The sequence below is a fragment of the Dermochelys coriacea genome, chromosome 18, assembly GCF_009764565.3.
Source record: "Dermochelys coriacea isolate rDerCor1 chromosome 18, rDerCor1.pri.v4, whole genome shotgun sequence".
Classification (NCBI taxonomy): Eukaryota; Metazoa; Chordata; order Testudines; family Dermochelyidae; genus Dermochelys; species Dermochelys coriacea.
Genome location: NC_050085.1, coordinates 12,987,876 through 13,015,813, shown reverse-complemented (window position 1 = coordinate 13,015,813; position 27,938 = coordinate 12,987,876). Strand labels below are relative to the sequence as shown.

General features: G+C 49.1%; 1 protein-coding gene across 1 annotated transcript in view; it reads left to right on the top strand.

Moving 5' to 3' along the window:
- TMEM201 (transmembrane protein 201) overlaps window positions 1-27,938 on the top strand; it is a 51,803-nt gene that overhangs the window by 14,916 nt on the left and 8,949 nt on the right. The window contains exons 3-7 of the mRNA XM_038376905.2: window positions 9-203; window positions 6,822-6,998; window positions 7,834-8,219; window positions 8,894-9,097; window positions 22,425-22,648. Coding sequence (XP_038232833.1) covers window positions 9-203; window positions 6,822-6,998; window positions 7,834-8,219; window positions 8,894-9,097; window positions 22,425-22,648 — 1,186 coding nt within the window. The remainder of the gene's footprint in view (window positions 1-8; window positions 204-6,821; window positions 6,999-7,833; window positions 8,220-8,893; window positions 9,098-22,424; window positions 22,649-27,938) is intronic.

The window sequence follows — 27,938 nt, the reverse complement described above, 5'->3', positions numbered from 1 at the left end:
CTTGGCAGAATGGAGACTACAACAAGCCCATTCCTGCACAGTACATGGAGCACCTAAACCATGTCGTGTCGGGCGCCACCACCTTTTGCGACCCCACCAAGCCCCAGCAGTGGGTGAGCAGCCAGATCTTGCTGTGCAAGAAATGCAACAATCACCAGACCATGAAGATCAAGCAGCTGGCGTCCTTCGCACCCAGGGATGAGGTAGGTGCTGGCTTGGACAGACTCTCTCTCTCTCTCTCTCTCTCTCTCTCTCTCTATCCTGTTAGGGTAAAGATAACCTCCTGGTGTCCCCAGGTCTATCCATGAAGGCATCTTATGTTCCCACTCTACTTCGCTGGAGGAAAAACAGCCTTTAATCCTGATCTACCGTTTCAGTAAGCTCTGGGCAATTGTAAAATGACTGAATTACCAAGACCCTTTCTGTCTGCCCACCCAGCCCCCTCCTGTTTCTCCAGAGAGCGGTGTGTGCCTCAGAGCTGTAGGGCAAATCTGTTGATTTGATCCTTGAGCAGGGCATTCAGCAATTCCACTGGAGCAGCCTCCAAGTTGTCCTCCTGCTTTCCCTGCTCTGGATTCCTCCATGGATTGCATCCTCCAGACAGCAGGGCTGTTTCTTTTCTCCTCCCTGCCATGCAGGTAACGCATCCTCTGCTCATTCTAACTGTGAGCGCAGCCCATGTGACTGTGTGTGAATTGCCTGCCCCAGTTATCTGCGAGGCCATGCAACTGCATGATGATGCAGACAGGGAATTACTGTCCCACCTACACAAAGAGGTTTTTTGTCCAGGGCCTTAAGAAAAGTGAGTGCTCCGAGCGGATGGCAGAATCCTGGATGAACTCCGAGCAAGGAGCCCCTGAGGTAGTGCAGCCCTCAGAATCTGTCTTGGGGAGGAATTTCCCCGATGTTAAACTTGGCCCCACTTTATATCTTCACCTCCCTTATTATTCAGAGTCCAGATTGTTGGGTCCCCTCTGCAAAAACAGCATGGTTCCTTGTCCGTTTTGCAGACTATATGGTCCTGTTCAGTTTGAAATGAGGCAAGCCAGGATACTTCTATCACTTCCCTATGGAAACTGTGCCACAGTCTGGAACAGTGGTTCTAATCCTTTCCTGGACGAGAACCACACTGACCCAGTTAGCAGTATGGAAAGAGTAGTGTGTTTGCAACCCCTAGGCCTAATAGATTTCATTGTTTACATGGGGGAGGGGTGTTGTTTATTTTCCCCCCCAATCTTCAGCTAGAGTCTCTGAATTTTAGCTCATTACCTCTAGTTTTTACCCGCCCATTCATTTGGCCAGTTCCTCTCCCTTTTCTGCACATGTTACTAGGCTGGCTATGTCTCTCCCCTCACCCTCAGCCAAATGGGTTTTGCATTCTTCTTTTATTCTTTCCTTGAGTGAATCCTGCCAGCCTCCCAATTATTTCTGTAGCTCTTTGAACTCCCTCCCTTTAATACTTTGCACGAGTAGCCTTTTGTGTAAGGCTTTACAAATGACACCAGGCCCCAGGAGGCTGGTAATGGGGGGAGACGGGTTCTTCGCTCAGTTGGAAGGTGGAATGCTGCATTCAGTGCTGCCCAGGGACTTTATGCAAGCAGTTCAGGAGGGGAGTGAAAAAGACTCTCCATTCTGATTGGAATTGGCTAGGGGGTTTGTAGACTGGAAAAATTGAATTAGCGGAGTTAGAATATAGCCAGGAAACTGGAACCACCTCTCCCTAACCTTGCAGAGGTTGCTGTGGGATCGCTAGCGTAGTTAGGACTTTAACGTTTTGTCCAACCTGCCAAACAGCACCATGTCAGTCACGGAAGGAAGAGCACCACCTACTGAACAGCCAACATAACTTCTTGCAAATAGGCTGGGTTTCCGTGGGAGGTTTCCCATCTAGATACTGGTCGGACCTCGCCCTGCTTAAATTTGTGGGATGTGATGGGCAGAACAACACAGTGAAAGTTCTCAAGCGCACTGCCCTTTTCTACAGGGCCTCAGCTGAGATGCTCTGATCCAGCTACTGAGGTTAAAAAGAATAATGCAGTCCAGTTGACATTACTCCTGGGAGTAGTAGGTTCATCTTCGTGCTTGCGTAGGACAATGAGGCGGCAACTCTTGCAGTTCTAGAAAGCTCTGCTGCTGATTGACATCAGTGCTGTCTACCCAGTGGAGCGCGGGATGGTAGTTAGCTCTGGTGTGGGCTTCTCTCCCACAGCTTCTTATTTTAACTGTGTTCCTGCAAAGTATCTAGGGCAGTAGGTCTCATCCTGTTCCATGCAATGAGCCCCCTTATTACAGCAGAAAAATTCTGGGCCCCCTGGGTTGCAACCCCAGGATCTAGTGGGTTAGTTTTACTCAGTAGGCTTTTTCTTATCCAATCTATTCCATGTAATTGGAGCCTGTTTAATCAGGATGTCTCCCAGGGAGCAGATTTGAACCCATGGATTGTGATTAATGAGGATGCCTTCTGGCAGTTTCATGGTGTTTGGGTTTCTCTTGTGTGTCTGTCTCATGCTGATTCTGTCCACTTGCTCCTGAAACAACAGTTTTCGCTTCCTCTGTGGTTGATTCACCTCTGCCGGACCGTTTGCTGGTTCCACACTGGCTAGACATGTGGAGTCAGCATATAAACTGCTGGCTCAGTCTTTATTCCCTGCAAAGAGGGGCTGTGCAGTAATGTGATGAGCCTGCTGCAGCTGAGCAGCTCCTCAGAGGGTCTCTTGGAGGCAGCCCAAAGCATCTCAGTCCAGAAGGTTGTGACCCTTGGTGATGATACGTGGCAATTCCATTGTGTTTTTCATCCAGCCATTACAGATTGCTTTACAAAGGCCATGGAAGTATTGTTACTGCCTCTCTTTTAGACAGAGAGGTGAAATGACTTGCCTGAGGCCAAGTAGCATGTTAGTGGCAGAGGCAGAGAGAGAATGTGGGTTTCTTGGCTCCCTGACTGGGTCTCTGCCCTTCTGGACGGTGCTGCCTTCTGTAGAGATGGCTGGTCACTTGCCCCTCCCAAGATCTTTGTCAATGTAGTAACATTGTGAGCTGCAGAGTTCTCTTGTGCTCACTAACCTGATGCCCAAATCCTCAAGACCTCCCACAGTTCATGCCTGTGCAATGACTCTCTTCCAGAACACTGTTTCTCTCCATCTTAGAGAAGAGAGGCAGGGTCCGAAGATGGCTGCCAAATTCCCAGCCCCATCCCTTAGGTTCCCACGCTTGCAGAGCACTCTTACCCTATGTAATTCTAGCTTGGTGCCAGCAGTGGGAGCCCTTGGCACAGCGCTCCAGCGAGCAAGCCCTCAATAGTCAGGGAGATGTGCCTTTCCTCCCTTACCCCCCTAGATAAAGCTGCCTGTGTCCAGCACAGTAATAAACACCTGCTCTGACCTGACCGAGTAGTAAACTGCAGCAGCTGGCAACCTCGCTGCTGTGTGAACAAGGAGCATTAAACCTTCTACGCAGCCTCATCTTGGCCATGGGCCATTTGCATTGAAGTCTGCAGGGCCCTTGGTGCACCTGGGTTTCTAGTGCTCGGGCAGCTGTGCCTGGGGACGAAGCCATCCAATAGGGGTAGGGAGGGAATCTGGAACGTTTCCCGTCGTTGCTGAAGATGTTAATGAGTCAGAAGTTTTGGGAGCATCTTTGGAGCTGGGAGCTGCCCTGTCCCTGGTCTGTGGCTCGCTTGTGAACTTGGTGAAGTGCGAACAGGATACAAAGTTATAATAGCATTGTCACCTCCGGTTTGGCCCTTCACATTTCACACACACACACTCACTCACTCCATTGCTGTGGGCCACTGTTAAGAGGAGTAGCCAGCCCACGGACCGACTCTCCTATACAGCTTGTGGCTTCCTTCCCAATGTCTTGCAACAGTTGGGACAAAGGTGCCCATCTCCCCTGGGCAAATCCCAGGGCCATCGAGAACCTTGTTTGACGTCGAGCAAATCACTTTGCCTTTCATAGAATATCAAGGTTGGAAGGGACCTCAGGAGATCATCTAGTCCAACCCCCTGCTCAAAGCAGGACCAAACCCCAACTAAATCATCCCAGCCAGAGCTTTGTCAAGCCTGACCTTAAAAACTTCAAAGGAAGGCGATTCCATCACCTTCCTAGGTAACACATTCTAGTGCTTCACCACTCTCCTGATGGAAAAAGTTTTTCCTAATATCCAACCTAAACCTCCCCCGCTGCAACTTGAGACCATTACTCCTCATTCTGTCATCTGCTACCACTGAGAACAGTCTAGATCCATCCTCTTCGGAACCCCCTTTCAGGTGGTTGAAAAGCAGCTATCAAATCCCCCCTCATTCTTCTCTTCTGCAGACTAAACAATCCCAGTTCCCTCAACCTCTCCTCGTAAGTCATGTGTTCCAATCCCCTAATCATTTTTGTTGACTTCCGCTGGACGCTTTCCAGTTTTTCCACTTCCTCCTTGTAGTGTGGGGCCCAAAACTGGACAGAGTACTCCAGATGAGGCCTCACCAATGTCAAATAGAGGGGAATGATCACATCCCTTGATCTGCTGGCAGTGCCCCTACTTATACAGCCCAAAATGCCGTTAGCCTTCTTGGCAACAAGGGCACACTGTTGATTCATATCCAGCTTCTCGTCCGCTGTAACCCCTAGGTCCTTTTCTGCAGAACTGCTGCCTAGCCATTTGGTCCCTAGTCTGTAGCGGTGCATGGGATTCTTCCGTCCTAAGTTCAGGACTCTGCACTTATCCTTGTTGAACCTCATCAGATTTCTTTTGGCCCAATCCTCCAATTTGTCTGGGTCCCTCTGTATCCTATCCCTACCCTCCAGCGTATCTACCACTCCTCCCAGTTTAGTGTCATCTGCAAACTTGCTGAGGGTGCAGTCCACACCATCCTCTAGATCATTCATGAAGATATTGAACAAAATCGGCCCCAGGACCAACCCGTGGGCACTCCGCTTGATACCGGCTGCCAACTAGACACGGAGCCATTGATCACTACCCGTTGAGCCCGACGATCTAGCCAGCTTTCTATCCACCTTATACTTCATTCATCTAGCCCATGCTTCTTTAACTTGCTGGCAAGAATACTGTGGGAGACGGTATCAAAAGCTTTGCTAAAAACAAGGAATAACACGTCCACTGCTTTCCCCTCATCCACAGAGCCAGTTATCTCATCCTAGAAGACAATTAGGTTAGTCAGGCATGACTTGCCCTTGGTGAACCCATGCTGACTGTTCCTGATCACTTTTCCTCTCCTTTAAGTGCTTCAGAAGTGATTCCTTGAGGACCTGCTCCATGATTTTTCCAGGGACTGAGGTGAGGCTGACTGGCCTGTAGTTCCCTGGATCCTCCTCCTTCCCTTTTTTAAAGATGGACACTACATTAGCCTTTTTCCAGTCATCCAGGACCTCCCCCGATCGCCATGAGTTTTCAAAGATAAGGGCCAATGGCTCTGCCATCACATCCACCAACTCCTTTAGCACACTCAGATGCAGCTCTTTGACCCCGTTCCTCCCCGAGCTATTCCAAAAAAGATCTGCACACAGAGGTGACTCTCGTGCCTGGATTTTTCCTCCCAGTAGAGTCAGTGCTCAGCAGCCTCCACGCAAAGTTGCACCCTCCCATCCTCGAGGTCTCTCTGCAGGTCCGTGCTGGGAGTGGAGACAGATGGGGGGGTTGAGGAGAGGAAGGGACGGGCTGGGGTGGGCATGTTGTCCTGCTGGAGTTCAATCAGAGCAACCTGGGTCTGTTCTGTTTCCCGAGGCGCTGTTGCTCCTGGGGTCCTATGGGCAGTGATGCCCATGCTGGGTGCTGTCGAAAGCTCGGGAGCTGTCCCTTTGGCTGCTTAGACTCAAGCCAACGGAACATCTGTGTGACGCTCCCGTTGAGTGCAGGGGCTGTGGCATTGGAGGCTCGGATCTTGCGGTGTTCAGGGCCACTATGTTTCATCATAACTGAAGCAGGAGTTCTGAGCCACATGGGGCTGGTAGACAACCCTGGGAAATGGAGGCCCCTGTTTATTCTTGGGACAGGATAAGATTTCTCCCACGCTGCCCCGCTACCTGAGCTGCTTCTGAGTTGTAGGGTTCAGATAGGAGCCCAGCCTGCAAGACTCAATAAAGCATGTGGGCAGGGGAGGGGCTGGCCCATCCTGGCTCCCCCCCCCCCCCCCGGTGAAACAGGAGCCAAGTTTAGGAGAGAAGGGACCTTCCGATGCCACGGCTGGGGCAGGGAGCCCAGAACAGCCCGGGAATTGGTGTTGAAAGAGCCCTGGGACCTGCCATGATGAGCGACATCTCCGCTCCAGTGACAGTGATAAATGCGCCCTTCGCACAGGCTGTTTTGACAGCCATTGATGATGATTTATTGCACTGATTTGAGCGGGGGGTTTGCGCCGGTGGCTGCTGCTGAACCTAGGCCAGAAGGAGGAAGCAGCTTGTCTGGCTGGCTTTCCTGGGCTGAGTGAAAATCTCTATGGGCAGGTACCAGCTGGGGTACCTACTTACAGATATGGGACATCTCTCCCCCTAGATGTGGTCCTTAGCTGATAAAATCAGCAAGGTCATCGCTGACTGCGTTCCATATCCCATAAACCGCCAAAGGCTGCTGTGGCTTGGTTCTGCTCCACTCCACCAGCACTATCTGTCTCTCCCAGGCTGTGTGGGGCTGAGAGACATTTCCCACGTGCTAGCTGGGTGTTTTGATTCCAGCTGACCTAGAATTCTGGGCTGGTACCCAATTGCTCAATAGTATGGAGATTGGGATCTATGCATTGGTGGAAGAGCGATGGTGCCCTCTTTTGACGGCTGGGGTTCGGTGCCTCTGATCTGCTTCCCTGTTCTCTCCCAAGGGTAAATACGACGAGGAGATCGAGGTATATAAGCACCACTTGGAGCAGACCTACAAGCTGTGCCGCCCATGCCAGGCTGCTGTGGAATATTACATCAAGCACCAGAACCGGCAGCTCCGGGCGCTGCTGCTGAGCCACCATTTCAAACGCCGGGAGACTGACAAGCCCTATATGCAGGTACGTGGCCATGGGCAGCAGGGTGAGTGGCAAGGAGAGTTGTGCAGTGACCCAGGCTCATCTGCATCCGACCCAGGAGCGGGGCTGGAAGTGAGTGTGTCTGCCCAGGTGGCTCTGATGGGTTCAGCTTTTGAGTTAAGTGGGATGATGGGATCACATTTGGCTTAAATTGGGCCCGAGCTAACATCTGGTCTTGAGCCAAATTTGATGTGGCTGCTGTAAATAAATCCAGAGGGGTAAATAACAGTGAGTCCTCTGTGATCACAGTCCCCTGCCAGTTTGTCTGTCCAGCTGATGGTGTCCTAGATGTCTGCCCAGATCTCTCTCAGTATAATTCTCCCTCTTGGGCCCTGATGAGCTGGTCTCTAATGTTTGGCATTGGGTTTGTGCCAGGTGGGGGGATTGCAACACCCCTCACTGTGCGACACTTGCATCTTGCTGGGATGATCTATGGGGCACCATTGAACTGGAAGGAGTGAGGGAGGGGTGGAGCAGGGGTGGGAAGAACCAACTTGCCCTGCCGCAGGGGAACTGTGAAGTATAGGGAAGCAAGTGTGGGACTGAGCAAGGGGTGGGAGTGATAACGTGAGGGATTGGCCCTTCTCCTACAATCCCCTGCTGTTCCAGTCCTGGGCTCTCTTCTCCCCCCATTCTCCCCTCACTGCAGTGCTGATATCCCTCACTCTTGACCTGCAGCCCCCTGTGCAGGTAGGCTAAGTTGCTCAGTAGGTCGATACGATGTAGAAATGTTTAGTTGGCACCAGTCTGAGGATCCTCTCCTGCCCCTCAACTTCTTTTGCTTGTGACCAGAGATATTTCTCCTTCCTCTTTGCAGAGCTTTTGTTCCTCCTCCTCCTCCATGAGCACCCCGACTCAGGTGATAATTCTGAGGTTCCTGACTTTCCTCAGCTGTGCGTTCCTTGTCCTGATGGCCTTGTATGGGTCAGGTGACCCCTTCTCACTCAAAGTCACGGCCCCTGCTCCTATGGAAACTGGCCCCACGGCCATCGGGAATGGGACTGGAGCGAGCCCAGCAGCGGCCTCGGAGAATCGCACTCTCCTGGGAATTGCAGGCTGGTGGGAGCTGCTCCACCTGCTGCCAGAGCAAACAGTGAAAAGCTTGAGTGTTGCTTGGACCTACGGGAGGAACCATCAGATTGCGGTCGTCGTCCTCGGGCTGTTCACCTGCCTGTTAGCCATGCTCCTGGCCGGACGGATCAGGTGGGTCTCCTGTGTGCTTTCTGTGTCCATCTGGGGCTGCTTAAGATCCAAACCGGAGGCTGATTCTCTGCACAGGGCTGAGAATGCAGCAATTGGCAGCACTGGTCTCCTGTCTCCTTGCGGTGCTCACAAGCCATCCTCCAAGCCAGCTGAATCGGGAGACCTGGGTTCTAGCCCTGTCTCTGTCTAGGGCACTAAGTGAGCCTCTCTGTGCCTAGAGTGATGCCTACCCGCCTGTCGGATTAAAAGGCCTATGTATATTGTTATGAGTGGTGGTGGTCTCCCATTCAGTGCTCGGATTGTGGAAGAGGATTCTTGGGATGCTATTGAGGTTGCAAAGCAGTCTCTGAAAGATATAGATTGTGGGCGGGGGGAGTTCTTAGATAATCCCATTGGATTATAACCGTGGCCTGAATTACCAAGGATGGACAAATCTCTCTGTTGTCCTGCAGTCTAGTGAATGGAGCAGTAACCGATCAGGGCAGGTGAGGGGCCCTGCAGATGACACAGCTTATTGGGAGGTGGCCTATAGCTTGCTTCAGTCTGTTCATCCCAGGCTGCCACCTCCTTCGCTCCTCAGCGCCGCTCTCCAGGGCCGCGCCTGGCTTGGCTCTGGGTGGCCACTTTGTAGGCGTGTTGCTCTGACGCAGAGCCTCGTTTTTTTGGCATTCCAGGCTGCGGAGAATTGATGCCTTCGCCTCGGTCCTGTGGCTCCTGGTGATGGGTTTGCACTTGGCTGAAAAGTACCTGAAGGCGGACACGCCCAGCTGGCTGGACACAGCCAAATTCGGCACCACGTCCCTGTGCTGCCTGGTGGGCTTCACCGCAGCAGTGGCCACGCGAAAGTCAACGGGCCAACGGAGATACCGGCCCCGAAGGTCAGAGCCAGAGCAGTGACCCTGGGGGAAGGAGGAAAAAAAGCCGTGCGAACTCTGTGCGACTGGTGCTTCTCTCTCCTCTTTATTTTTCCCCTCTTTTTTTTTTCTTTCTTTTTTTTTTCCCCTAGAAGTGCAGTGAAGACTTTTCCTCCTTTTTCCACTCTTGCTTCCTACCGAGTCAGCTGCTCATAGTGTTTCTGCCGCCTCCGTTAGCCAAGGAAGCCGCTTCTGCCGCCTCCATTCTCCCTCCTCCTGAAACCTCCGCCAGTGGTGCAAATACCAACCCCTGCGCAACCCCAGAGCCAAATCTTCCACCAGCTGCTTCACAGACTGCTCTCATCCCCCATTCTGCGCCTCCGGCCAAAGAGATTCTGGCTGCTTCTCTCCTTCCAGCTCCACTCACTGCGTGTCCATTCCTAGCTAGTCCTGGAGGGATCCTCTACCCTGAGCCTCTCAAGGGCTATGCCGCATTGTCTCCTAATGGTGCTGATCATTTTTAGTTTACACTGACAGGAATGCACTCCTGGATTCATTTGAACCTCTCTGTACTTGCACTGCATGGCTGATCCTTAATGGGGAGGGGGGATGAGACACGCTTGTTAAATAACCTGCTTCCACTCACCCTCCACTGTGTAGTCTCACCTAACCGCATGTCCTTTCGCCGTGCTCTGGCTTCTACTCTGAATAGGAAGAGCTCCTTGGGTGCTTTTACTGGAACTATTAATAGCTTGAAAACAGAGGTGCTTTTAAAGATTATTTAACTCAGGGTATCTTGACTGGTGCAAAATCTTCAACTGTATTAAAATTTTATCTCCAAATTTCTGTTTTTTTTGTGGGGGAGCAGGAGTTTGTAAAGAAGATCTAAATGGAAGCACAATTTTTATTTATTTATTCATTAAACAGTTCTTCTCTGCTCCTGTAGCCTTAGCAGTGGAGGAGGACACGCTAGGCCACAAATAACTAGGAGGTGCCGTGCTGTACATAACCATAAGCCTTACTCCATTCAGTGCTGCCTTTTGTATTCAAGGCATCTGAGTTCAGGACATCTGATGGGAGGAAGTGCCAGAGAGGTGGAATCCAGGGGGATGGTTACTAATTAGATGGGACTTCATGAAAACAGATCTGGATTACGTGGTGTTACCTAAAGGAAAGTGCTTAGGTTTTTTGGAGCTGTGGCGGTTGGGAGGTGGGGGGAGGGGTTACCCATGCCAAAAAACAAGCCCACAAAATGTGATCTGCGGCATTATTTCCAGTAGGGTCTCGATGAAATCTTGAGACCCAAATGCTGAGGTGTGTTGGGGAAGAGAGGATCTTTCTCTTGGCTAAGTGTTTCCAGGAGGAACAATTTGGGCACCCACCATGGGTTAGATGATCTAGTCTGGGTTCCCCTGCATTTGGTTGTGTAGAACATTCTAGCCTGGACACAGGCCTTGCAGCAAAAGGTGGGCTGTAAAAGGGAAACTGCAACATTACCTAAGATTCTACTTACTTATTCCTTTGCATTATATTTATGAAACAGCAAAGGGAGCTGCCATCCTGACAATAGATTAAATGGTCTTCTGCCTTACTATGTGTGTGTTAAATCAGAATGGAGTTCCTGCTAGAAAGAATCTGCGTCTCCCACCCAGGAAGTCTATGGTGCTACTCAGAGTGAGAGAAATGGTGAAACAGAAGGGAATATCTGAAAGCTTGAGGTTTTTTAAAACAATTTTTCATGTCTAACTGTTCACTGCAGTGCCGCTTGTAACCGCTGTTCACCAAGACAGCGGAGTTGTAATGCAGAGCTGGTCTGATGAAATCTCCAGTAAGAGCAAACAACGTCAGCTGGCTGCAGCCTGGGATGTACAGCCATCCTCTGTCCTATAGAAACAGCAGTGCAGCTGTAACTTAGGCAGCTGTCACAGCAACTCCTGTAACCGTGTCCGGTGACTGTTCCAGGAAGCCCATGCAAAGAGCTTGACCATGGAACTTTACCCTAAGATCCCTCTTGTTGGGATTTTTTGCTGGTATCTTCAGGTAACTTTACTATCCAAATCCCTTCTCTGCCCTCAGACAAACACCCCCACTCCCTCTCCCCACACACATACAACTTTGGTACTTGTAAAAGGTGCTGCTCTGGAGAATCAAGACCTACTTATCCACAGTAGCCCCAGCATTTGCAAAGGCAAGCTTCTCCCCACTGCTCTGCCAGCCTTGCTCAATCCGACCTATAGGGCCCCTTGCTAGGGTGAGGGCCTCGCTTTCTATTACCAGTTTGACTCTTGGGCTCTAAGATTGCCATACAGGGCTTCAGTTGTGATGGGGAACACGACCCTTTGTATTAAAGGGCTTCTTTTTAAAAGTAAAGGCTGCAAGGCATCACACGGTCTCCTGGCAGGGGAAGAAAGGAGTGAAAAAGTTTGCCCAGAGCAGCCATCTTGTTACCTCCCCCCCAGGCCGGAGATTCCCAGAGACATGGTGATTTCTCTTTGCTCCTTCTCCTTCCAAAATGGAATCGTAGCACTAGGGAAGTTGATCTAAGAAACGGAACAGGCCACTTGTCCACTCATGTGTCCTTTATGAATGTAGTACGGTCCCTAGTACCACATGCACACCTAATGAAGTGGTCATTCTCAATTAATACCATTGCCTGGTCACTTACAGGCCAACTGGTTGCCTAATAAATCCTTGCAAATGCATCAGTAACTGTAGCTATATTTGTGGCACCTTAGAGACTAACAAATTTATTTGAGCATAAGCTTTCGTGAGCTACAGCTCACTTCATCGGATGCGAAGTGAGCTGTAGCTCACGAAAGCTTAGGCTCAAATAAATTTGTTAGTCTCTAAGGTGCCACAAGTATTTTCTTTTTGCGAATACAGACTAACACGGCTGCTACTCTGAAACCTGTAGCTATATTGACCATCAGAATTGTCTTGGGTAAAACCATATAATAAATTAACTGGCAGTTGAGCCAGATCTGACTCAGGTTCACTCCATCCACAGCTAAGCTGCATAAAAATGTAAGTTCTGTTGAGCTGGATATCCAGTATTTTGCTTATCCTTTTCGGGGGTTTTTCAATCTCCAGCAAAGTCTATATGGTGTAAGACCCAAGTTTTCACTCTGCTGCGTTGCCGCCTTAGGTGGATAGAGACCCACAGCCTCCGTCCTTGCCTTGCTGAAAGGTTCTTTCTAGCCTTGTGAACTTGCTCATCTCTTGTGAGGCCGCTCTGAGCCAGAGGACCTTCTGGGTTCTCTGATCTCCTCTTTAACGAGCTGCGAAGGGAATAATCTCCCCTCTTCGTTGCTCAGATCTATCATCTCGTGGTCATGTCTGGATCTCTGATGACACTAGTGGGTTTTGGTAGACTTGCCAGGTGTCCGACTGTGAGCTTTTTGCATGTGCGGCATCACTTTTGCCTCAAGGCTCTAGCTGCTTTGCAAATGCACTTCCCATCTATCCTCTAAAGCTTCTTGTGTGCAACTCAGACTTCTGTTCTTCAGCCCACAGCCATCTCCAGTTATACAGGCACTTAAAGGAGGTTGCCCTAGCACTCTTGTCTCTAGCTGTCTGCAGCTTCTGGGTCATTTGCACCTGAACACCTCGATCAGGGCTAGCGAATAATGAGTGCTCCATGCCCAAACAAGCGCATGGTACTTGTATTAAGATACTGTTATTGATGGTGGAGGTGGGGTTAACTAAATGGTCAGCGCTGTGCATGGCCTCCCTTTTGTCCCAGTAAGGCCTGTAGCTCAGGGGAGGCCAGCATAGTGGGTAGCCATCACGTGTGTACGCAGAGGGGAACAGGGCAAGGGGAAGGAACCTTTTGAGAAGAGTGGAGAACAAGGTGTTCAGTGAGGAAAGTACTGTAGCTTGCAGGGTAAAGAGCTAATCCCACCTGCTCATTTGCTGTGTCCCAGTTTCTTCTTATCCTCCACAGTTTACCAGGGCCCCTCTGCTGGTGTAAGCAGGTGACTCCTTCTGGGTTTGCAGAGGGCTGGCAGGTCAGGGATCGGATCATTTGCCTGTGCATGTTTCTGCCAGCTCCTAAGAAGCAGAGTGGTACACAGAGGACTGTACTCAGGACAGTGGCCTGGCTAGGTTTCTCCTTGGTGTCAGTCAGCGCCTGGTACGGAATTGATCCCCTTGTGGTTTTGCCAGGCACGCTTGGCTGTGAATGCAGAGCCATTAACAGTTCTTCACTCTAGGTTGCTTGTCCCTCTCTGGCATCCCTGTGTAACCACAGAGGTGCGCTGTGCATGGCAGATATGTGGCTGTCCACAGGGGGCTGGCCCACGGTCAGGTGGAAGCATGGGTGCTGGGGAAAGGCTGTGATGTGGGGAACCTCATGCTAACGGAAGGTATCAATTCCATTCCAGGAAAGAGGGCTGTGAGCTCTTCCCAGGGCATGCAGTTCAAGAGCTAATAAAGTCCTTGTGGGAGTTCATGCTGGCCCCGCATGAGCTGGAAGGCTCCGTGGCTAATAAAACACCAAGTACCTGCTGGGATGGAACTTGTTCACTCAAACAAAACGAGTCTTACCTGTTCTGAGCCCGTCCTGGGGTGCGATGCCAATCAAACCTATTGCTGAGCCATCAGCCACAGCAGCTGATCCAGACCACTGCAGGGCAAAGGCCTCTTCAGTGCTGCTGCAATCCTTTTCGCACTGCTGCTTGCAGCTCTCTGAAGGGTGGACGTTCTTTTGCCCTCCCATCCGTCCCTGTCCCCTAAGGAGAGTTGTCTTCTTTTGCGCTGCTTCAAGCTCCTCCTCTTTCCAGGAGCCTGCCACGCTGCCAGTGGGAGCAGGGAAAGTGGCTGAGGCTGTTCTGACCAGTGCCACGTCCCTGTCGGTCTCACTCCAAGGATCAGCCTGGCTGACTCCCCAGCTGGCAAGAAGATGCTCCACGTCAGCTCAAGCAGCAGTCCTTGGAGAACCATTTCACCCATTTTCTTCTTGGTGCCCAAAGGTTCGGCAGTGGTTTTCCAGCTGAGGTTTCACTTGGGCCTCGGTCAGATGGCAGGCTTCTTGCCCTCTCGCTTCCCTTTGACAGTGCCCTTGTTTCTAACTGTTTAGATGTGTCCTGCCTCTAGCCATTAGGTCTCTGGCCCCTTTTCTAAAGAAACTTATGCCAGTTTGCTGGCTGTGTTATGTCATCCTCCATCTGGTGTGCTTGATCTCTAGCTCTGTTCTCTTTCCTCCGATACGCTGCTGTGGCAGATGGGTGGAGGTGGGTGAGGGTGCAGGGGAAGGTAGACACCAGAAATAAGCAGCCGAGACAATAATCTATCTTTAAACTGTGGATGGCCAGAATCCCTTGATCTGGATAGTCTGTTACTGCAGCTAGGAAACATGAAATCAGACAGGAGTTAATGACCCCAAGGCAGGGGGAGTGTGAAATATACATTCCCTGACAATTTAATATCTTGGTTTAGTAAGAGGTATTTTGGGTACCCGCTAGGCTGTACTGCTGAAGGGATAGAGCCCAGAGTGCTTTTAGCCAATTTTTTTGGATCCCTAAAAGGTTTCTAATCAGAACATTGCAAGGCAAGACAAGCTTCTGGAAAATACTGGAAACAGTTTTATTTTAGCCTCAGAGGCTCTCGTCAACACACTGTCATGTTACTTTCACGCTTCTGGGTGCTTCGGTAGGTGCGTGCTGTTGCATGGGGCTAGAAATAATCAATAGAAGTAACTTTTTTTTTTTAATGGAATCGCACAATGCAGTGAAATCAAACTGGCAGTGACTGACTCACTGGAAGACTCAAAATTAATCTTTCTTGTTCTCTTTGTGCCAATCTTGTCTAACTCACTGTAGCTCTCGGATGTAGGATGCTTGTTTCCATACCCAGGATGATCCATATAGGGTGTATCAGTCATACTGGGATGTTGGTTGGGTGTTTTTGTGCACTTAGATTTGGGTAGAAAGTTCTTGTCTCTTGTTGCAGCCTGACTGCTTGCAGATGCTTTGACTGACTATGGAACTGCAGTCACCAGAGCTAATAAATAAACCACAACACTGCCTTTTCTTAGGGTCATTGTTGGAATGCCATCTGGGCTGTTCACAACAGTGGGCCAGACCAGGAATTAAGGTGCTTTGCTCCCCTAACCTTCCTGCTACGTCTCCTCTGAGTTGGACTGGAGATCAGTCAGCAAGGAAGCTTGTGGTCTGTTTTATCAGCCACCAAAGCAGGGCTGTTGCCTGAAGATTCTCGAAGCCTTGCAGGCCTGTGCATACAAACATAATCGAGTGTCTGTACCCAGCAGTATAGATGTTCCCAAATTAAAAACATCCTGCCCCAGGTACTCTGTGCTTCCATCGGCTTCATTTTGGTGGCACACCAGCAGATCCAAGTGCAGGATGCAAACTGAGGCAAGGACTCTGCCTTATTAGCATGATGCTACAAACATGCAGGGATAGTGGGTGTGAGAAATGGTGGCTGGCTTTGTCCATCAGTCTAAACATGGCCATCTGATAAACTCTGACTGTGAACTCTGCTCCTTCTACAGAGAGCCAGTTCCCTCTGTTCCAAGGCTGAGGGAGGCAGCTGCCTGTCAGCAGGAACAATCACTTCAGTGATAGAAGTGGACTGATAAGGAAGGGGCAGAGACATGTCTTTTCCTGAATACACTAATTTCTGCAACACTAAAAGGCTCTGCCTCAGTTGGGACTGAGCTAGCTGGCTTGGACAGAGAGCCCATGCTTCAGCTGGGCTAGTGCTTCTGTCCTGTTACCTACCAACGAGGCTGGCTGGGGCTGAGAGAATACTTGGATGGTGCTTTATATTTCCAAGGTGCTTTGCTGACCTCGGCAGGGGAAGAGGGGGAGCAAAGGATTTGCAGCAGGAAAACCCACCCAGCTGTTGCTCCTCTCCTTCCAAAACTTTCTTAGTCTTTGCATGTAAATTGACCCCCTTGCAGTTTTTCCTTCAGCATATTTCTATCCCATCTTTCCCTTGCTATTAACCCTTCCTTTCCCTCCCTGGTACAAGTCTGTGGTGTGCATGAGCTGGGTGTGCCAGATGGATGGGGAAAGGAGGGAAATTTAACCTTTTTTATTGTTTGTTTTCGTTTTAACTTGTGCTCTTCTTTACTTTAAAGCAAGCTGAAATTGTGTGATGCTAATAATCATGTTTAGACACTGCAGCAGATGTATATGTGGCTGTAATGTGGAGGAATTATTTATGCTCTTATTCTAAAAAATTATATTAATATAATAGCTGGTGCTGTTGCGCTAGCTTGTTTGACTCTGTCTTTGAAATTGGGGGTGGGGGGTTGGCTTAATTTGTAAGAGCTGCTTGTGACCAGCATCTAGCATGTGCACAGCTGGGGTGAAACGTGAAGCTTAATGCTTGAGGCTTTCGTGGTAGTAGCGGAAGTTCTCCAATGGGACAGTATTCAGTTCTGAAGTGCGCTTTAAATCGTCCTGTCCCCGTTCCCCCCCCCACACACACAGCAGCAGTGAGAAGGTGTCCAATGGAGAGGTCACCTGCACCCTCCCTCCCCAAAGGGGCCATTCCAGGAGGTGGGGGCACGCACACACTGACTCACTGCACCTCCTGCACACACTGTAAAATATCCAGTGCTGCTGGTCAGGTGGGAAGCCGAAACTCTCCATGCTGAATGTGAGTGCTCAGGAAGGGTTGTGAACGAACATGGGGCAAGTAGCTTTCTGGCCATGCTCCATCTGCCCCCTCGTCCCCTAAAGGAGGGTGACTTCTGGGAGAAAAGAAATCCTTGTAGGTGGACCTTGATGGGATGTGACATGTGTAGGGATCACTTATGCCAGGGCAGATGGAGCCTGAAAGCTGTCTGTATATGGCCCTTTCCAGGGGGCAGAGCAGGCATATGTGGAAAAAGCAGATTATCTGGTCTTAACTGCATGTTGCCTTGTGTTTTTTTTTTTTTCCCCCTCCGTGCTAGTCCAGTCACTGGAGTGGGTCCATGTGGGCCTTGCTGGCACATGCTAACACTGACTACTCCTATCTCCTTTTCTGCCCTGGGGATGACAAGTCGTCCCTGTGCAGTTCCCTTAGATGGCATTCAAAATCCACCCTTTGTGGGCCTTGTTCTGGACTGAGGAAAGGCTTTGGCACAGGGTAGGCCCTGCTGGTGGGAGGCAGCTCTTCCTGTCCTGCATACTGTCCCATATCAGGCAACGTTTTACTTAACGACTATTTAAAGTACCTGTACAGTAGAATTGTGGCTGACTGTCTAGTAATTTTTAGAATCACTGTAAACACTACTCGAGATACTAGATTATTGTTCATGACACCGAGTTTTAAAATAAACGGCTTCGTGGCCCTGACTATTTCCAACACCCGTTTGACTCCAAAGCCTTTTTTCATCTCTTCGCTACTGCTGCTCAAATGTTTATACATGCACAACATAGAGCAACACAGTTCAGAGCCCGTTCTTAACCCCCTGGGGAGACAGAGAGAAGAGGTCACAGCTCAATCCTGCATTGCTGTGTTTTTAGGGGCTGATGTGGCTGCTTCCTGCACTGTGACTCTGTTCTTCCTCCTCTTCCTTTCCACCTGCTTCTATAAACTGCTTAGGTGAGCGCTCTACTGCTCAGGCATGGAAACCCGTTTCCATGCTAGGTCCTCTGCTCTAGCTCCTCCTATAGCTGTGGGGAAGAAGGCACCACTGGACAGACCACAGAGATGGGTATTGTAGAAGGGGCAGGATTTTGCATACACTAAGTTGTGCTTGTTGACTTAAAACAGCCAGAGGACTTAACTTTTTTCACAGTCAAACCAAGAGTCCTTCAGAACTCTCCGCCCCGTCGGTCAGTGCCAGGGGTCTGCTGCACTCATGTGCTCTACTCAGATTATCTGGCCGCTCTTGTCCTTCTTGACAGTAAGAGTTCCCATATCAATATGGTGCAAGGGGAATAATTTCCTTCCCTGCTTCCACTGTCTGGGAGACAGGAGACCCTCTGCGCAGGTGAGGTTTAGGGTGCAGTAAGGCTGCAGAGCTGCATGGTCTACAGGAAGAAAACGAGGGAGAAATCTAACTCCCAACAATAGCTTATATCCCAGTCATGGACTCTGAAAGTGACGAATGACTGTAAAATCTTCAAATTTCTCAAGTGAGAAAGCTCCAAAAAAGCCAGTGAGCTGGACACAGTGTGTTCAGGCACAGAGAGGAGCTGTCCAAAATCAACCCTTTGCCCCAAAACGTAGCAAGGTATGGCGGTAGGAGAAAGCAACCTGACGAACCACGTGTGAGGACTTGGATTTGTTCCTTGCTGTCCTGGCCACTTTGTGTATGGTGGGTATTTCTCTGGGATGGGCGATTTCCACTGACACATCATCTTGTTTCATTTCCATCCCGGTCCAGCTGTGTACGTCCATTTCTGCTCCACAGACGGAGCTTGGATCTGGGTGCGTGGGTTGGGGGAGTGGGTGTGCGAGCATTAAAGGGTAAAGCTAGACTTGAGAAGCATGGCATCTTGTTCTAGGCCCTCTGGAATCTAGGCAGAGGGAAGATTTTGGTTAACTGATAAGCTGCTTGCCTCTGTTACAAGACATGTCCAGCCTGAGAACGTTACTGTAAGCTTGGCTGATGCAGATCTTGTTTAGCTTGATAGGTGAAACTAGTTGGATAGTTTGTCCCATACTTGCAGATTGCTTTTAAAAAGAGAGGAAAAATTCAGATGTTGACTCTATCCTTTAAAGTGCAGCGATCTTTTAAAATTAACCTGCTTGTTGTAGACAAATTTGTCTTTTTGCTTCTATTGTGTCACTGTATCACCCCATTATCCATGAAAGAGAATGGCATGTGCTTCATTTGTTTCAAAATGCTCTGTAGCATAAATCACCATAAATCAGAGCACGGGATCAGGGAATTCTGGCAGCTTCTCCCTGTTCTGCTTCCTGTATGGCCTTGGGCAAGTTACTTCACTTTTTTGTGTCTGTGTTCCCATCTATAGTGGGAGTAATACTTTACCTCCACAGGGATGTCGAAACTATATTAGTTAGATGTTTCAGTGTTCTGAGGTCCTCTGCTAGCAGGCACTACAAAAATGTAAAGTATTTATCTAACAAGTTGATGCTCAGTAACTACAGAACTACATCACTTTGCTCTGAAGTCACTTTCTTAAAATCTGAGAGTCCCTTGATGTCTGATAGTCTAAGTAATGGGACTGAAGTATGCAAATAGATTGCTGTGATATCACATCATTGCACTGTCTGTCCCATTACTCCTCCACGTGTTGGCAGTTTGCTTCTCACCACCCCTTGCTTTTCTCTCCTGTAGTTTTTAACTGTTTTACAAATCCTGTAATAGAACATGGGGATATCTTGTATAAAATTTAAATAAAGCAGGTTTTTCCTGTGACAGCTTTCAAAAATACAATTTAAAAAAGCCACCAGAAACTAAGCTTGTGCCTGCCCCATGATACTGATGTTGGAGCCTGGGTAAGCACTGTTTTTTGTAGTGTCATTAGAACAGAACTCTGTCTGTCTGATGCTGTGTAGATCATCTGAGCTATGTGTACGTGTCCAGGGGCTCTGATGACCATGATTGCTTCAAAATTGCCAGGAGGCAATTGGAGTAATCTTTTGATAGATCATTTGTTCGGTTGATTAGAGCGCTATGAATCAATGTAGGTGGTAGAATTGTGACATCTAATGCAGCTCTGGTAACTCCATAGTTTTTGTATGGAGTAATCCTGTGAGTAAAATGCTGGGAAAGTTGTCTTGTGTTACCCTATTTAAAAAAACCAAAACGCATCCCTGTGGCATGGCTGTCCCAGCTATGGAATAGAACCCTGTTATACAGTTGTGAGAGCTTTATTTTACGATATCTGACACTGGTATTTTTGGTATGTCCTTCTTTAAATCTACATCTACTCTTTTATGTTCTTAGTCCTGGAGCACTGTCCTCTAGCCCCCTCCTGAGACTTGGTTGGAAGCTTTCTGAAATGGTCCAGGGAACCAGGCATGGGTGGTGCGTGAACTGCTAGCTGGGGGAGGCTAGTCCTCAGTCCCAGCCCTTCCACCCGAGGCTCCGCACCCAGAGCACCAGGAGGGTGGGCAGCATGGCCCCAGCCCTGGAGCACCAGGGGGGCAGCCGCAGCCCCAGAGTGACAAGACGGCGGGTGGCGTGTGGCCCAACACCACCCCACCCTCCACCGGAAACAATGTGAGGGCAGGCAGCGCAGCCCCAGTTGAGGCCACCCCACAGGGAGACTGGAGCAGTGGCCGCACTGAGCAGTAGCAGGAGGGGGGAGCCTGGGGGCAGAGCATGGGCGGAGACACACCTGGCTGTTTGGGGAGGCACAGCCTTCCCCAGCCTATGGTATCCACTGCCCATGAAACCAGGGCTGTTGTTGCTCTGGATCAGTGGTTCTCAATCTGTGGTCCAATCAGTACACAGCTGCGGCCCATGTGACATCCTCAGGGCCATACAGGTAGTATATGTGTTGTGTGGATGCAGCCCACTTAACACACACAGAGCTGCATATGCAGCCCCCAGTGGTAAATAGGTTGAGAATCGCTGTTCTGGAATATAGGCAAACTTTTAAGTTTTCTAAACTTTTCCACATCGAGAACTCCAGTATTTTGTGTGTGTGTCCATGAAAGTAAGAGAGACCAATAAAGCGATATGAGCCAATCAAGCAATGTGCAACACTGGGGAGCACAGTTCCCACCATATAGCTTTGCTAGTGCACATCTGTATGAACTGCAACCCCTATAGAAGGAGTGGAGGAAGGATGATTCAGACATTAGCCTAGGACTTAGGAGATCTTGGTTCAAGTCCCTGCTTCTCCATAGAGTCTCTGTGTGCCCTCAGGCAAGTCCCTTCGTCTCTCTGTGCCTCACTGACCCATCTGTACGAGGAGGATAGCAGCATTTCTCTGCCTCGCCGGGGATGTTGTGAGGTGCTCAGATACTACGGTATTTGGGGGGGGGCCATAAAAGTAACTTGGCTAGAGAGCAAGCTAGAGAACTGAGGTGCTAGTGAACAAGAGCCCACAATGTTAATATTCAGTGTATTAGCATGACCAGAAGTGAGATTTTTAACTCTGAACTCTAGAGATGGAAGCTATTCTATTCACCACCTAGCTCCCATGAACATCATGGCAATCCCAAGTGCACACCATTGGTACTGTACTTTTATGCACTTCATAAGGCATTCTAGTTATCAACATCTAGTCAGATTCTTAGCTGATCATTAAACCAGTGGAGTTACACCAATGTATACCAGTGGAAAATCTGGCCCACCAACTGCTTTGACCCCAAGGCCTCAATGTAAATTGATGGAATCCCCCTGAGTATTATTCCACTGGAGTCTAAACATCAACTTCTCTTTTAGATCTTCCATTCTGACGCTGAGAAACTTCAGTATTGATAAATATATGATGATGGAGCAGTAGACACACCAAAAATGTGTAACCCCCTGTCAGTGTCCTGGAACCAAGAAAAATACGAGCTCCCTTGCTCATTAGCAAGAGTTAACCCTATAGTCCTAGACTTGCATGTATTCTGCAAAGACCTAAATAACCCAGTTAGTCACGTTGGCTGCTACTGCATTTAACTGTAGCAAAAAGCAATACTTGTACGTACAAGAGGAGCAAACTGGCAGTTGTCTAATTGAACCTACTGCGACTGCTATGATCATGCTGGAAGTCAAGGGAGAGGGCTGACAGGCCAAGGTGACGGGACACTGCTGAAGTGGGCAACAATGGTGCTTTACTATGAGATCCTTTCCTGTAGAGTAAGACCTTATCCACATGAGTCAGTCGCACCTGTTTAACTGAAGTTGCGATTTTAAACTGGTTTACTTAAAACCAGTGCAAACCCCTGTGGTGGACACTTACTTCAGTTTGAGTGGTTTATTTGGATGTCGCTTGAGTCAGTTTCAGATTGATTTAGGCTTAAGTGAAGTAAGTGTCCACACTGGTTCTAAGTAAACCAGTTTAAAATCACACCTTTAGATTAACAGGTGCAACTGACTCGTATAGACAAGGCCAAGCATCTTAACTTGTTGTGAACTCCTTTAAATGGTTTGTAGCCAGCCCCTGCACTGACTGGAGGTAGGTGGACATGGTGGGTTTTTTTCAGTATTGCTGGAATAGAACCTCTGTGGACACACTTGTTCACATTGGCACCACTTGATGCCAACTCCTGATTAATTTGGTGCTATGTTCCCTGTGTAGACTGACTAGGCATTGGCGCAATGCTGGCATCCCCACCAAGCATGCCAACTTATACTTAGTTGCACTACTGAGTGTGTGGAGATTTGTTGCTTTGCACTTTTTGTGCATCTGTGAGAGCTCAGTGAGCAGTTGATGCTGGAATTTATCCCTTGCTGAATATATGTCATGCATATCATTTACAGGTTTATTTCCGGGGATTCAGTCGCTCTGTTCCCCAGTGGCTCTGGGATTGGTTTCCCTTGTTCCGCTGGCTCGCCGTCTGTTTTTATCCCAACGCCACCCAGCCTCCTCCAGCTGACGAACCAGCAGTTCTTCAGATCCCCACGCAGAGCTTCCTCTTCCTCACTCCCTGGACGTCTGAACAGGGCCCTTTCACTGGGCACCATCCCTTCCCTAGCCAGGACAGGTAAGGCATGCACCACACTTCTACACCTGATGGAAATGAAAGTGTAGCTGTGTTCATACTGAAGTGGGAGTGAGTCATGGATTCCCGCCCACTGTAATGTGACTGGCCTATTGCCTAATAGACTAGTAAGTCTAGTTAGAGGTCATTGTTGTGCACTGTATGATGTCACTTGTAAAAGTGCAAACTGAATGGTGAATACTAGTTGTTCGGAATAAGTAGCTGCACGCTGGTGGGCAGTGACGCATTGGGCATGCACACACTCTCCTTGCAGGTCTTACATGTGGTATCTCATAGATTCTATAGGCACAGCATTTATAGCATAGTGCTTGCTTCTAAGATGGTCAGCCTGCCGGTTCAGTATAACTGATTCTTCAAAGGCAACAGAGAGTCTGTAAGCTGGCGCTCGTGCACATAAGCTAATTCTTAATGCCCGTGTGGCAGCTATTGATAAGAGTTACGTGTAAATGATTTTCATTGATCCTTGGGTAGTTGCAGTCCCAGTAGTGCAGAAGAGTACCATACAATGCTCTTCCATGGCTATTGGTCAAGCGGTTGGTTTTAATACTAGACAACTAACTTTGGTATTGTCACCACCTAGGTAGAGCAAAGAAGCTCTTAGGTTGGTTGGTGAGTAGCTGTGGGTGGAGTTTGGGGAACTGGGAAGCCAGAATAAAGAGCATTGCCCCCACTGACTGACCAGCTTAATGTTTCCAGTTAGAGGTTCTCTTTGTGTTTTCCAGAGAGTTCCATTTCCCCAGCAGTGGACTAGATTGAAAGTTATTAGTTCTCAGGAACTGTAATCATAAAAATCATGTGAGGAGAGGATCAGTCACTCATAGTGACGCACTTGAAATACAAATCTGTCTCCTTTAGGGCCTTTCAACACGAAGCTCTCCATGATCTGCAGACACAGGGCTTGCTTTGCCCACTGCTGACACACAAGGCAGCAATCGGAATGCCTCAGCCGCACAGCAGAGCTGTCACAGTATCAGGGATCACTGCACCCGTATTCCTCCCTCCGTGGTCCACTCCAGGAGTGCCCAGTCAGCACTCGGAACTTCTGCCATTGCCTGTCTCTGGGTAGGGACCCTGTTTCCACTGCCTTCTGACCAGGGGTTTTAAGGCTGCACAGCCCCTGCCTTACGCTGTGATACCCCCAGCAAGCCAGACTGCCTAATGGCCAGTGCTGATGCTTTGCTTTCTCTCCGAGGGCTATGACAGTTGTGATTTACCAGTCATATAAATTGCTGTTCTAAGCAAGCGCATTTATTGCTAAAGCGAAAACATCACTGAGAAAACATAATAAAAACAATAAACACATTTAAACATACCAGGAATCACACATGTGTCTTATGGGGCCCTAGCAGGTCAAAGTCTTCCCAACTCTTCTGCAATTGCTGGGACCCTCACTTGGACAGAAGATCCTGCCTTATAGTCAGTGTCTGTCTCAGCAAAGAGACTCCTAAGCCTCCTAAGAGACTCTGGTCTCCAATTCCTAGTAAAGGGGCATCTGGGTCTCTTAGGGCAGCTTAGAAAAGTTTAGCCTCCACATTTGTGAAGAGAGGGAAAGATCAATCATTGAGGATGACCATCAATGTAGTGTGGATCCTTGCACTCGGTGGGAACCCTCTTCCAAATGAGCTGTCATGGGAGATCAAATTGCCTTTGTTTGAGGGTGGAGAAGAGAAAGCAAATATTTTACCCACAGGTGGTTGTGCAGTGCGTTAGAAGTATTTTTTGGCCGGGGGGAGATAGGAAGCTTAGTAAAAGTCAGACTCTTAAACTGGGGCATTCCCGTCCTCCTCAGCAACAGAAGTGTAAAACACACTGCTCAAATCTGTCGTCTGGACCAGTGTGCTGTAACTGGAGCCAGAAGTGTCTGGGGAGAATTTACAGCCATCAGCAGGGTCTTGTATTCCATACCCCGATTCCAGACCTGCTCTGGTAGTAGTTCTGAGTGTCTCTGAGGTCTTTTAAACACCCTAACAAGTGCCCCAGCCTGTGATCTCCATTTCACTGTCAAGATCCAGGTCTGTCTCAATTTAAATGTATGCTTCCAACACACCCACTCTTTTTTTCCTGGAAGGTTTTTTTTAGGAACATGTTTAGAGGAGGCAGGTGAACAGAGCTGTTGAGTTTAAATAATAATAATTACAGTTTAAATCTCTGCATGTGGGGAAGAACTAGGCTGCAAAGCTGCGACATTCTCTGTTTTGTTTTGTTTTTGTTTTTTTTTTTAAATGTGAATTCAGTGTCAGTCAAAGGTACAAACTTGACAGCTCTGGAGCTTGAAGACATCTAAAATAAGTGCAACCCAGGCAGCAATGATGCAAACATCCCCTGCACGCTGCCCATCCAGCATGCTCAATCTTCACCTATTGTGGTATCTTCTAGGCATGAAAGAGTTCAGTTCTTGGGCCAGTGTCGGGTGCGGGGGAGGCGTGAGCTAATTACGATAGTGGTTGTGGGAAGAAGAGTGGAGCTGTCTTTGTCTTAAAGTAACTGAACAAAAGGGGCCCGAGTCACTAAGTTAGCTTCTCCTAGTCTGAGACCGAGGACTCGTCTATATGACGACTTACTGCATGGCAAGGCGAGCATGAATCTGCAGTGCACCAGCTTGCTGAGCAGGAACTTGTGTAAACTAGCCCTGATTTATCTGTTTCTCACTGGAGTACATCTGCTTGCGGGTAAGGCTGCTTTTTCTCACTACAATCTGATGGGGCAGAAGATTGGCCCATCTTTTAAGTCTGGTTTTATTGTGCACAAATACAGCTGCAACCCCCCACGCTCCCGGTTTTGTACTGCCTGGCTGGGAGGGCCTCTGACAAGAGTCTGTGCAGTGCAGGAAAGATTTATAAGGCTGATGAAAGATTCTCTCTTACCAGTGTGTTAAACCTCAGCCCTAAATTTGTTCTTGAAACCAGCAAGCACATGCCACTCTCCATCCAAGGAAAGCGCTGCCCTGCCCTGTCAGTGAGTGATTATTAAGGGTCAGAGGCCAAGCCACTGATGGGTTCTAGAATAACACCGCAGTGGTAAGAGCAACCAAGCCATTTTTGTTCAATTTGGCTCGTGCTACCAGCAGCTCTCCTGGATCCATCAGGAGCAGTTGAAAGAAAAGCCGTGCAAAACCTTTCAGCAGGACGGTGGCTTTTTGGCACAACATTCTTCTTCCTATTCCTTTACAACTGGGGACAGCAGGTGCAAATCTGCCATGCAGCTGTGATTTCTCCCCCACCCCCCCGCCCTCCCACTCCACCCATCCTTGTGTGGTCCATACTTTTGCGTGGCTTTGCAGCTCCAGGCTGAGGCACAGGGGCTGAGCAGTGCATGGAAGCTTGCCCTGTCTGTGCCGCATCTCTTCTGCGCATAACAGGGCTTTCGGTCTCCAAACCCATTTGGCACCTCAAACAATATTTATTTAAATAGCTTTATCCCAAAGGACAATGTAAGGACGAGGTTTTGGGGATAACGCTTGGGTCTCCTGGTTCTTGCAGCTTTATCTGAACTTTACCATAGGTTCCTTGCTGCACATCCAAAGACGCAGATGGAATTCATTTGATTCTGTCACTAGAATGTGAGAGAGAGTTGCATGCTCAGTCACGTAGGAGAGGGTGGAATCTTTTCTCTACCTTCCATCCTTTAAGATCGTGACAAGCCACCCCATGGTGCAAATACATGGCAGGAAATGTGCACCTAATGGCCCTTGGCTCCCTAGTGAGGGAGCCACATGCAAGCAACTGCTGGGAGCTGGTACTGATGCTTTTTAAAATAGCACTGAGCCAGCAACACATTTAAGGTGCTGTGGGGTCAAGACCCATCAAAATGCTGAAGTCCCTGCCAAATCAGGGGTCTCTCCAAACACAGGGCTTGGAACCTAAAGATCCTGGCTCTGTTTGTCCTTTTGCAATCATAGAGAACTGGAAGGATCACTTGAGCAGAGGTGGGATCCTGAAAGTAATGGGCGCCAAAATAAAGTCCCATAAGTTACTGGCTGTGCAGCACGGAGTGGCAGAATCTTCTTCTGGTGTCAGTTAAACCACAAGTCTCCTTGCCAGCTTCTTTCTTTTTCTCTTCCTGCTGCCTTCTCAGACCCTCTCCCCAGCTCCTTGTCAGGCCAGCAGCTTCTTAGTTCATTTAAGATGCAGAGCAACTCAAACAAGGATAAAGATCCTCTTGGGAAGCACCAAGGGTCACAGATTTGTCCATAGCTATAGAACGAAGGAGCATGCCGAGCGCCGCAGCTGCAAAGGCTGTCTGGGGAACATGGGCGGGGGGGAGGGGGCGAGTTCTCCTCTCTCGCTGCTGTGGGACTCTCAACCTGCCTCCTACCCAGAACTTTTTTGAAGTTTGCTGGCTGCATCTGTTCCCCTGCAGCCAAGCAGAGAAGGGATACCTTTCTGCACACAAGGCCCGAGGGAGGACTTGTGCACTCAGTGTGCTTGGATTTGCCTTTGAACTTCTCAAGCATTCAGTTGGGTCTGGCTCCCTCTACAGCATTGAACGTTTCCAGCTCAGGCAGGAGAACTGAACCATAAAAGGCAGGGGATGCAACTCAGAAATAGTTACTGAGCAGCCTTGGTCACCAGAAACGCTCTCACACAACGCATCCATTGCTCAGACTTTCTGAGAAGCTGAGACATATGGTGTAGTAGTAATACCGTATGTTTCTCTCTCTCTCTCTCTCTCTCTCTCTCTCTCTCTCTCTGTCCTCATCTCAGATAGTTTAACCCTAGTTTTGCCAGTCAATGAAATGCAGCCACTTCTAGAGGGAAAGGTGACAGTTGTTCACCACCACACTGCACAGAAGGGCGGGGAATGTTGAATTGAAACTGGAGGGCCCTTCACTCGGCAATGGGCAGGACCCTGGGGTGACGCCCTATAAGGTCTTAAATGGGCTTTTGGTCTGAGCCGCATCTTGTGAGAGGGGTACTATGGGAGCCAGTCATGAGGGGCTTTATTGAGGATTTAAGGGAGGGGAGAAAAGGAGGCGCAGAGAGGGAAGCAACAAATGGGGCCAGGATCATGCTGACTATGGAACTAGAGCTAGAAGTGGCTTAGCCTTAGTCCATGCAGCTTTCCTTTGGCAGTGGTGACTCTTGCATCGGGTCCCTGAATGCCACCTGGCTGCCCAGGTCCAGGTAAGTAAGCTGAGTTTGTCTTCAGCAGCTTGCCCTCTGGTCGCCCTCAGTGGGGGTGGAAGCCAGCTCTATAGACAGAGGGGTGATCTGGATTATTGAATGCTCAAACCCCTGTGCACCTCAGGCCTGTCTCCCCTTAACCACGGTGT